General features: G+C 48.7%; 1 protein-coding gene across 6 annotated transcripts in view; it reads left to right on the top strand.

Moving 5' to 3' along the window:
- Positions 1-368: 368 nt before the first annotated feature.
- ZNF704 (zinc finger protein 704) overlaps positions 369-10,825 on the top strand; it is a 100,213-nt gene continuing 89,756 nt past the window's right edge. For 5 of the 6 annotated variants that reach the window (XR_014316887.1, XR_014316888.1, XR_014316889.1 and 2 more), the window contains exon 1: positions 546-903. Coding sequence is in view for 2 of the 6 variants with exons in the window: in XM_082753125.1 (XP_082609251.1) it covers positions 655-903 (249 nt within the window). In the remaining 4 variants the exon portion in view is untranslated. Of the gene's footprint in view, positions 424-545; positions 904-10,825 lie in introns of those variants that run through there. The other variant, XM_082753126.1, reaches the window with a different exon arrangement.

Genomic DNA, 10,825 nt, shown 5'->3' with positions numbered 1-10,825 from the left:
TATGTATGGCTCAGAAATGACGTGTAAATGAAGGCTCGAAACTTACTTTGAGAGGAAATGTTAAAAAAAAAACATGTAACAAGCCTAAGGGTGACTAAAATCCTCAGGGGTGATATCGCTGGCCGGCCCGCTTCAGAAGCAAGCTTCTCATCTTGCAGAAGGAAAAAAATAAAAAAATAGAAGAAAATGCTGCTGCTGCTTTTTTTTTCCTTTTCCTCCAAAAGTTGTATTTTTGCAGCAGCCCGACCCCCCCCGGCCGGGAGGCCTCCTCCGGCGGGCCCGGGCCCGGCGGCTGCGGAGAGGAGGAGGAGGAGGAGGAGGAGGAGGAGGAGGAGGGGAGGGGGGGGGCGGCGGTGCCGGTGCCGCACCCCTCGGCCTCCGCCTCGCCCTCGCCGCGGCCGGGCCCGGCGCGGAGCGGAGCAGGTGGGCGGCGGCGGGGAGGCCGGAGGAGGAGGAGGAGGAGGAGGAGGAGGAGGAGGGAGGGGAGCAAGGAGGGAGGGAGCGAGCAGGTGGGCGAGCGGCGGGGCGGACACCGGGCCCCCCCCCCCCGCCCCTCCATGGCCGCCGCCGCCGCCGCCCCCCGGTGAGCGCCGCCGCCCCTGGGGCTGGGGCTGGGGCTGGGGCTGGGGCTCGGTGTTGCCGGGCGGAGGCGGGATGCAGGCGCGGCGCCTGGCCAAGCGCCCCAGCGTGGGCAGCCGGCGGCTGGGCTCCTGCGGGCCCCCCAAGGCCGAGAGCGGCTGGAGGCCGGCCCGCAGGGAGGGCTCGGCCGCGGCGGTGGAGGAGGAGGACGAGGACGAGGACGCGGCGGCGGTGGTGGAGGTGGACGAGGAAGAGGAGGACGAGGAAGGCGGCGGTGGCGGCGCCGCCTCGGGCAGCCCCCCCCTCCGCGGCAAGGGCCCCAAGGTGCGTCCCGGGCGGCGGCGGCGGGGCCCTGGGGCCGGGTTTGGGGCTCCGGGGGCGGCTCGGCACCGCCCGGCCCCTGCTCAACAAGTCCCGGACAAAGCGGCCGGGGCCCCGGGAGCCCCACCCGGGGGGTCCCGCAGCGGGTGCCGGGGTCCCGCGGGCACGGCCGTGGTGGGCAAGGGGTGAGCGTGGAGAATAAGCACGCCCCGGAGTTGTAGCGGTGCCCCTCGGGCTCTGCTGGTTGTGGTGTTTGTTTGGGTGTGCAAGCCGTGTGGTGACTCTTGCTGAACAGGAGGCGAGGAGAGGCCGTGCAGCGGAGCCGTGCAGCGGAGCCACGGGACCTTTGGATCGCGCCCCGCGTCCGCAGGGAGAAAGCAAAGCGGAGAGGGGAAGCGGCGGCAGCACCGGCTGGCCCCGGACAGCTTGGCTTCAGCAAGTTTGAGGCGGCAGTGCCAAGGCGAGCCCAGCCCAGCTTGGCCACCGGGCTCTCGGTGCCGCTGCCCGGCGTGCTGGGCTGCCAGACACGCTGTCTGACGCGTGGTCGTGGCCCAGGTGTCCGAGCCGTGCTGCCGCAGCTCCCCGTGGTGCTGGTGCTTGGGCACCGGGCATCAGCAGAGGTTTGGATGGAGGCAGCCCCAGCAGCGAGGGCAAAGGGCCTCCGGTCAGCCTGGCAGGCCGAAACAGCGCTCAGCATGGTGACAGCCTGCACGAGGGCTCCCAGAGGGTGCCCTTCTCTTCATCAACCCTCAGCACGCTGTCAGCGTAGGTCAGGTACAGCGTACAAGTTGAGGTGGCTGTTACTTTTTTTTTTTTTTTTTTTTTTTACTAAAGTCTGTGTGTGCATATGAGAACATCACCCCTGCAGGTGGTTTCACCCCTGGAAAGTAAATCTGCCTCGTAGATGAGGTCACAGGAGCAGCGTGTGTTATGTGTAATAAACCCTCAAGCCCTCCGCAGCACTGTGGTTCAGCAAGTAGGTGCAGGTATTTACTGTGTCTGCAATGATATTTCTAATAACTGTATCTTTATCTGTTTCTGTATCTTGTGACCCACTCTGTTTTTGCTTTCTGTGTTTACACTTTTAAGTACTATAAACTTGGAAAAATACTGCAATTTAATAATTTAAAGAAATTAAACTGTTTGATTTTGGTACATCTCTTTAGGGACTGATGGTGTGGGAGTGCATAAAGCTCAATCTAGGGGTTCTTTCAGGCAGGTTTAAAGGAAGAGATTAAGTGGGAAAAGCAGGCGTGCAGGACACTGACCGCAGAACTGCGAGAGGATAATAGGCCTGTGCCCATGGTGAGTCAAACTGGATCCCAGACAGACAGAGAGCTGGTGTGTGGTCGGGAGCATTTCCACCCCAGGAGCTAAGTGAGCTGGACAGGGATTTGCTGTGGAGGTGGGACATGGATTGTGATGGCATCTCCGGAACAGGAGATGTCCCAAAGAACTTTGGAACTCAATCAGAGTCGAAAGTGAGGTCGTTTGGGCCCTGTTCTTGCAGTATGTTCTTCTCAAAGCCTGAGAATTTGGTCCAGTAGTCAAAACAAACAGCACCCACGCCACCAGTTGTGTTTTCTCCAGTGGGAAGAAGTCCCCTGTGTGGTTGCACCATGGCGGTCAGTTCCTGACCACCACTTTAAAGCGTGGGGAGAGATAGGAAGAAGTACTTTCCAGGGACAAATCTCACATCTCCAATTTCAGAAGTCTTGGAAAGAGAGAATAAATAGGGAGGGAGCGAGGGAGTGCTTCAGTTTGTCACTGTGGCCACACCGTTACGCGAGAGGTGGAGGCTGGACACTGAAGAGCACACGTTTTTTCCCCTCTCCTTTTCCCCTGCTGTTCCAACCTGATGCTGCACATAGCTAGGGAAACCTTTGGTGCCTGTAAAGCCTTGCTCAGAGCTCCTGGGATCTCTGATATTGTCAGATGTGCCCATTTGTATGTATTGGAAAAACAAGTAGTGCTGAGGTGCTGGTTGTACCAACTCATTTCACGTGTGAAACTCTTCTGGTCTAACCCACAGTTTCTGCTTTGGCTGCATCTAGATTTACAGCCATTTGAAATCAGACGAGAAAGAAAAATAGCATAATTACCAATGCTTTGTCTCGTAGCATGGATTAATTTGCAGTCCTGTTCATTTCATCTTTTATATGGAGTTTCGGTGAATCCCAGCGGAATGCTTCCTGCTGATACTCCCGCTGCATCACAACCTGCGTAATTAGTAAGACGATGCTTTATTTTGTATGCTCATGGCAGTTTCACAAGTTCTTGTTTTTCCAAGCTTGAGTTGGAAAAGTGGTGGTCTGATGAGAAATCCTTCAGTGAGCAGCCCCCCTCCACTGTGCCCCGCATGCTTCTTGGATGCTACGTGCTGTGTAGAGACCCCGAAGCAGTGTGCCTGGGTTGGTTCGGACACCATGAACAGCCGAATCTGTGCTCTGCTGGGCCTGCTTCATGCTGTGGGCACTGCTCTTTGTAGTGATACGAGAGGAAGTGGTGGACGGGCTCTGTCAGCCCCCAGCCAGCCCCGCTGCAACCACCGGAGCGCTGGGATTGAGGATTTGGGCTGGTATCACAAGTCTGTGTTTGTTAACTTGCCAAAGCGTCACCCTATTTTCTCTGCTGTTAAAATGGTAAAGGCTTAGTGGCTTCTGCTCAGCCCACCTCCATCACCTCCAGTTCTGTGTCCAGGCTCAAACTATGGAAACGGGGCATTTTGAACGCGTCCTGCTGCGGGGCTGCTCCTGCTCCTCCAGCATTATGTTTCCATGGGCTGTGCCCTTTGCCTTGCCATAAGCACCTGTAAAATCATTCATTCTAGGCGTTGGGCTTGTGTGCGAGTACTTTAGTACTTCAGAAGGATGAATTGGAGTTGTTGCCCAAATACGCAGCTCCCAGAATGTGACGCTGCAGGCTGGATAACCGAGATTTCACTTCTTGCACACTGAGGTGCCCTCAGTTTGTCCCACCTTGCGATGTGGAAATTGCAGCAAGTGCAAAGTGCAGAGCACGGACAAGGCGCTGATAAAGGGTCTAAGTGCGGATGGCAGCTGTTGGTAGCAAACTAGATTAATCCAGTAAAAAGTACACTTTTGGTCATACTTTTTTTTTTTTTTTGATGGAGACGTACATCCAATATGTGCAATGTAGAAGAATCTTCAGATGGTGTCTGGAAGCAATTAGTTGCCTCTAATTTGTTGCTTTGTTTCGCTTGGTTGAGCTCTTAGCTCCTTTTCTCTGCGTTCTTTCTAAAGCCAGGTATTAATTTGTTGTCATCCTTTAAACCAAATTTCAGATTTACTGTTGGAATGGATTATAGTCACGCCTCAGGCAAAACAAACTTAATTTTTGCTTGATTAGTAAAGTGCTGTTGAATTTAGCTTTTGTATATCCTTACAACTATATTTTAACTGGCAATTTGCAAAGTGCAGAATTCAGCAAATACCAGATCCGCTTCGTGGTGGGGAGATATCAAGAACACTTTAGGAACTTGCCTACTAAGGGTAAACTGAAAAGTGCTCTCTCAGACTAGTAATGATAGTAACTATGAGTATTTTTAGAAGTGTGCCTATAACACAGACCTGGTGTTGTGGTCTGGGAGCAGGACCCTGTTACACTGGGCTGTGTGGGGACCCAGAGCAAGCATAGTGCTGCTCTACCTGCTCCTGTGAAGCTGAAGTGTGACACGAGGGAGAACAAATGGATGCTGATGGACTGTGGCAGCCCAGGAAGTTAAGACAATGTACAGCTATTCACATCAGCAGCTTAGCCGTGGTTTTGCAAGAAAGTAAACATCATTTTTATCTTTCCAACTGCATCCAGTTATCGACCTCAAGTGGAAACCTGGAGAGTGAAGTTGGTCTGGAAACTGCCCAAGTAAACTTGGGATTTTTTTATTCCTTATTAAAAATTAAAAATAATAATAATAATAAAAAAAGTTTGTACATAGTATGGCTTAGTGGAGGCGGAGGTGGGGGTGGTGAGATTGTAAGATTATTTTTTTTTCCTGAATCTCCCATAATAAAGAATGAATGAGAGTAATTTGCTGGGGGGTTTTGATGTGGCTTATTTTTTTTTGTTGTTGGTTGGACACGGACCAAGGGTAACTACTCTGGCCTTACAAGGAGCTGTATTAGGAAACTGTAATTACGGGAGACTAAGGAGGTGTAGCGGAGCTGCTAGCAGGTTGGATCCCTGCTTGCTGGATTGGTTTCACGCCGGCTGAGCTCAGCTCAGAGCGATCCTGTAGCTGCCCTTCATACGTGGTCTGTACCAGAGGGCAGGTGTGTTTTCCCTCTGAAAACTCCACACTGGAAAAGTGCTTTTCATGGTCTGGCCATCGATCCGTGTGATCGAAGGCTCCCCACTGTTCGAGCAGGATCTCTATCCCTCTGAGAGCATTGTAGAGATCTGAAGGGACTGGGACAATAAACCATGCAGCCTGGCCGTACCAAAGCGGGGTTTTGCTGCTCGGGCAGTCAGGAGCATGCTGGTCCTGGCTGGTGTCCACTCTGCAAATCCTGCTGCGGATTGAGCAATGATGGGTTTATTTATTTTTTCTCAGAGTAAGAGTGCCCGTTGGCTTTCCCATCATTACCCTTGAGTATTTGTAATGCTTTCAAGTGATTTATTGAAGAATTTATTCCTAAAAATAGCCAGCAGCTTGGCCATTCCTATTGCTCGAGGTCAGCCAAAAGAGTACAGAAGGATGGTAGGCAAAGAGAGAGACTGTAATTAGAGTTTTTGTTTATTTGTCAAGATTGAACAGGAAGTACAGAGCGAACGAAAAGTGGGCACTAACTTGTGTGGTGTTCAGCTCAGACGTCGTGGAGCAGTGTTGGTGATGTGGGAGCCCAGTGCCACCTGCCCCGACCAGCAGCCCTCTCACTTTCACTGCTCTGGAGACTGGCCAGGCTCCCCTATCTGAAATGAGAGCCGCGGTGACGTTCGCCTCATTGTGTTAAGAAGTACGTGTGTGGGTGGTATTTGTTGTCTGACAACAAAACTAACGAAGACAGGAAACTGAACAGCTCCTGTTGCCTGAACTTTGGATAAAAATACAGATCTTTTTATTATGGATTTCACAAAAGATAAAGAGTCGAACTTCCGTAAAATCCTGACCCAGCTGAAGTTGATGGAAAAGTGCCTTTAGTTTAAGCAGATTTGGCATTTCAGCCCAATTACCTAACCACAGGTGTGCATCCACTGGCCTCCTAAAAACCTTTCTGCAGCAGTCCATTCATCTTTAAGTACTGCTTCAGACTACAGGAGGCAGCTGCCATCACTGGGCACAGAACCAGAGAAGGTAAAACACCTCAGTGATTAGATACCGAAGTGAGAAATAACATAGCTCATCATTTTACCATCTTGAACGTGTTTTTTAATGCAGTGGATAAAAGGTTACTTGGACTTTAGGTAGACATTGCAATTATGATGAGCGGTTTCAAGATTGGATGATTACTTAGAAAATTTTCTGCTTCAGCAGAAGTGGCTAATGCGTCCATCGTTCTGACATAGAGAACAATTTGTGTGATAACTTTATATAGGTTAGACTTTGTAAATTTGGTGAGATAAACATTTGGGCCAACATGATCTTTTGTACATCCATGCCTATGCCTTTGAAATGGCCAGAAGAACTGTGTTTAAATTGAACATTTTGGATCCCATATTTCTTAACAAGTCTCTTTTTTATGTAATTATGAGTAATGTAAGTTACTGTATGAGGCAAAAATCTGAAACAACTTTTTTTACTACTGTAAAACACTTCTAAAAAGAGCGCCGTGGTGCAGATCTTGCTGCTCGTACTGCCTGGGTGAGTGGTGGCTCCTCAGCGCCTCGTGGTTCACAGGGCTGCAGGAGGTGGCGCAGCGCTGTATGGAAAAAGGAAAGTTATTAAGGGTAAAATTGTAGTTGCCAAGGGTTTAGAGCGATCTTTTTCTTCAAAATTCATGGCCAGTGGTGTTGTAGGCAGGTGTCCTTCCTTTGGCAGGGCGGGAGGAGAGCAGCTTGTTCTGCCGGCCTTCTTCTTCCCCCTGCTCCCTCAGTGGGAGCAGCAGCTCTTGGGCCCTGCTGCCCAGAAAGCCAGGTAAAACTGGGTGCTGCTTGAGGAGCTGTGGTGAGCTGATTGGTTTCATTAGCACAACAAGGGGTAAAGCATCCCCTTCCCATCTTTCCTTTGTTTCTTCCCTCCCAGCAGTGCACTGGTGGCCTTGGGGCAGGCTTTGGTGGGCTGCCATAACTCACCCAAACAGAGGGAAACGAGTGCAGTGAAGAGCCTGTAGGCTTCTGGTGGGGACAGTGGCTCAGGCAAGGGCTTGCCAAATATCTTTATGTTCCTTTATGAGGAAAAGGAAAGCAAGAGAAGGGAGCAGGTCTTCTCTCTTTGAGGACAGCATCTGCTTGACTGGGTGGGCTGTGTGTAGGATTTGGGGCTTGGTTGTTCTTCGGGCTCTTGGTGAAGGCTCTTCTCCTGTCAGACATGTTGTGTCCATCTGGTTTGCCAGGGGCTGGTTTCTGGAGTGGCTGAGGAAGTAAGGGTCACTTTTTGCCTCTGTGTGTTCTGCTAGTGCTGTTCCCTTGCCTCCAGGGATAATGCGATGGAACTCTGTGATACCGCTTCTCTGCGTAGTCAGGCCCCAAAATAAACTCCGCTGTTGGCGCCTCTCCCACTCAGTGGGAAAACTGGCAATGTTTTTGTCTGGAGCCAAACATAGCTTTGGGAGAACCTGTAAACTGGTGGCAGTGCTCCTTACGTGTTGATCTCCTCTGGAGGAGCAGGCTTTCTGCTTCCCGGCTGGAGCTGAGCTAGAGGAGACAAGGACGTGTCCATAGCACTGAGGTAGTATCTCCTCCACAGATAAGCACCAACCCTTGAAGCTTTTGTCCACAGTATCTGTTTCATTCAGAAATTGGATACATCTGAAATCCCATCGTAAATAATCATAATAATTAGGAAAAAAGCCCCTTTTTTCCCCAAAGATGCTTAGGCAAATGGATTAAACATTCACACCCTTTTAAGGGATCTGTGATCTCCAGTCTCTCGTCTTGGCTGGCTGCTTCCAAACTCAGGCAATAGCTTCTGACCTTAGAAGATTTACACCTCTCTGTACCTTATTTGCAAGAGATTTTGCAAAGGAGGCTAATCTGTCCTCTCACTCACACTCACTCTCCGTCTCAGTCCAGGCAGAGAAGAGCTTTCAGATGCAGATGAACCAGGCTGGCCTGAGAAGCCAGTGAGGCAGCCTTCCCAAAATCTTTCTGCTAAGTGTGGAAAGTTCCTCCCTGCCTCTCAGATGCTTTGATTTTGGGAGCTCTGCTTGCTTAATCCTGAATGAGGGTATCAAAGAAGCGGTGGTATTTCTCCTTCCTGCTTTGAATCACTTTCTTACTTGTCCCAAACCGCTGGAAAATGGAAAGAGAAGCAGAGCTTCTCATACACCTTCAGCAGTGGCCTTGAAATACTTGAAATCAAGGATTAATGTAGATTCCTTAATTGAAATGTTTTATTTACACATGAAATTTGGCAAATACTCCTTACAGAGTCCGTACCCAAGGCTCTATTAAACTACTTGGAGCTAAAGCTGTGGTGTACAACTTAATGTAGACAGAACCAAACTCAGGGTCAGCAGAGACACCGGATACTTGTCTGTTAGCTTCTAAGACCCTCTTTACATCTGCTACGGTAGAAAAAATTCATTGTTTCAGGAGAAATTGATGTCCACAGGAAAAATACATGTGGCTTTCACAGAATGCTCACAAATGTTCACAGAAACTACCTTGGTGTGAGGTTTCAAACCTTCAGCCACTGCGATAGGAACGCCTGATTTGATGGCACTCAGTAATTACAGCTTGCGATTACAGCTAGCCCCGTAATAGAAAGGAGAGAGAAAAAGCTTGTAGCTTAATGAATTTGTTCTCTACCGTGTTAACACGCTCATTTTTAGCTCCCGTTTTTTCAAGCTTTCCCAGGGATGGACGGACAGACCCAGGTGCACCCTATTCTTCTCTCCTCTCCTGCTCCATGACCAGCCCAGTGGCACGTTGTCAGTCCCTCTCCCGTCTGGTGTCCGGGGGCAGAAAGCACGTAATGTCTCGCAGGGACCTCCGACTCGCAGAGCCAGGCACGTATGCCACCTCGGGGAAACGTGATAATTGGCTTAGTTAATTTTAAACTCGCCATTTGGGAAACCAATAATTGGGAAAGCAATTATGGCTTCCCATTCTGGGCCAACCAAGCCCTTTTTAATTTGCGTCCGGTGGAAAGCCAAGTGTTTGACGGTGAGCGGGCTTAGCAGAGCTTAATGTGCAGTAACAGGATTGCTGAGTGAAAAATGAACCTGTCCTGCAAATACAGTCCTCTCCTTTCCTTCTGCGCAAGGCTTTCCAAACCAGCTTCTTAATTTTTAGGTGTCTAGAGGCAAATTGCTTCTCCTTGTTTTGTTTAAGAAAACAAAGATGGGACTCAAGGGCCTCTGCTGAGATCCTTCCAAGGACTTCTGTGTGCGGTGGCTGTTTTCCAGAGAGGTCCAGGCTGGAAAGAGCCTCAATCCATTTGACCCTAGTAATCCACTTGTGTTCACAGAGTATCCAAAATACTGAGCACTGAGGGTTTGTGCTTGTTTGTTCCAGATTTAAACATTGCAAACAAATTGTGAAGAGACACGCACTCGATAGTTGGTATTAATACTTGGTGGTTGTTATTAATTGGTGTGTGACTATCTTAGAAGTGATGTCGTGTGTACTTTTCTGTAAGAAATTTATGGCCCCATTTAGAATGGGAGAGGAAGCTGCCAAATCTTCTTTCATGACTTTGTCCCTTTGTTTCTGTGACAGAGGGACAAAAGGCTGTAATGTCTCTGAATTATTTGTTTTTAGAACTGAAAATGGTGTATGGGAAGGGCCATTGATTGCTGGTTGTTCAAGACCAGGTTGGATGAGGCCCTGAGCAACCTGATCTAGTGGGTGGCGTCCCTGACTATGGCAGGCGGTTAGAACTAGATGGTCTTCGAGTTCCCTTCCAACCCCAACCATTCTGTGACTCTATCTTATTAACACATCTCTATCCAGTTTTAATACTGCTTGTGCTTCCTGTGTCAGTTATTGCTGAATTTCAGACGTTGCAAACTGATGGTTGTTCCCTCAGGGTGAAGGTATAGAAACTTCTTGCTGACTCCAGTACTTGCTGCCAGTGCCATATTGTGTATCCACACAACGTAAATCTTTAGATTCACATTTTAATGTTTAGAAAATACATTCTCATAACACTTTTGTATATTCAGGCAAATGGTGAAGATACAGACTTCATCCTACCCAGGTTGAAACTGAATACTACGGTCACACTGATGTATTGGAAAAAAATACATACAGTGACCTTAAAATGCATTATCTTAGGTATAGTTAGAGAGAAACAGTTTACAAATGCTTGCAGTGATTAGATTGACAAGGTTTATGTGTAATGAGCAATAGCTGGTGAAGCAAGTAATTAAATGCAAAGTATACTCCAAAATGTAATAATACATTGAAATTCAAGGCAGATTATTTCCAAGCATCATTACAAGAAACTGTCTTATCTCTTTGTATTCCTGTATGAATAGAGATTTCTGGTGAAATAGGAGTTCAGTTTGTACAATGTGTTCTTTCCTTCCGGTGAGAAGGCAGTTTGGGGATGACAGAAATGAGATCCTGCTTACATAAAGCACACTGCCAAAGGAACTCCAACTGCAAATAGTGTATGAAATAGTAAGAATAAACCAAAGTCTTTGTCCTTTTGGGGATTTAATTTAAATATTTTTTACTTGTATGATGTTATCTTGGTAATAAGTTCAGTGTTTCTCATTGCTGCTTATTCTGTTTTGCTGTGAACTCTACTTCTGATTTCTTTCTTGTACAGAAAAATGAATAGGCTTATCGCTGTCCC

This window comes from Aythya marila, assembly GCF_965140915.1.
Source record: "Aythya marila genome assembly, chromosome: 2".
Lineage (NCBI taxonomy): Eukaryota > Metazoa > Chordata > Aves > Anseriformes > Anatidae > Aythya > Aythya marila.
This window is presented reverse-complemented; position numbering and strand designations above follow the sequence as displayed.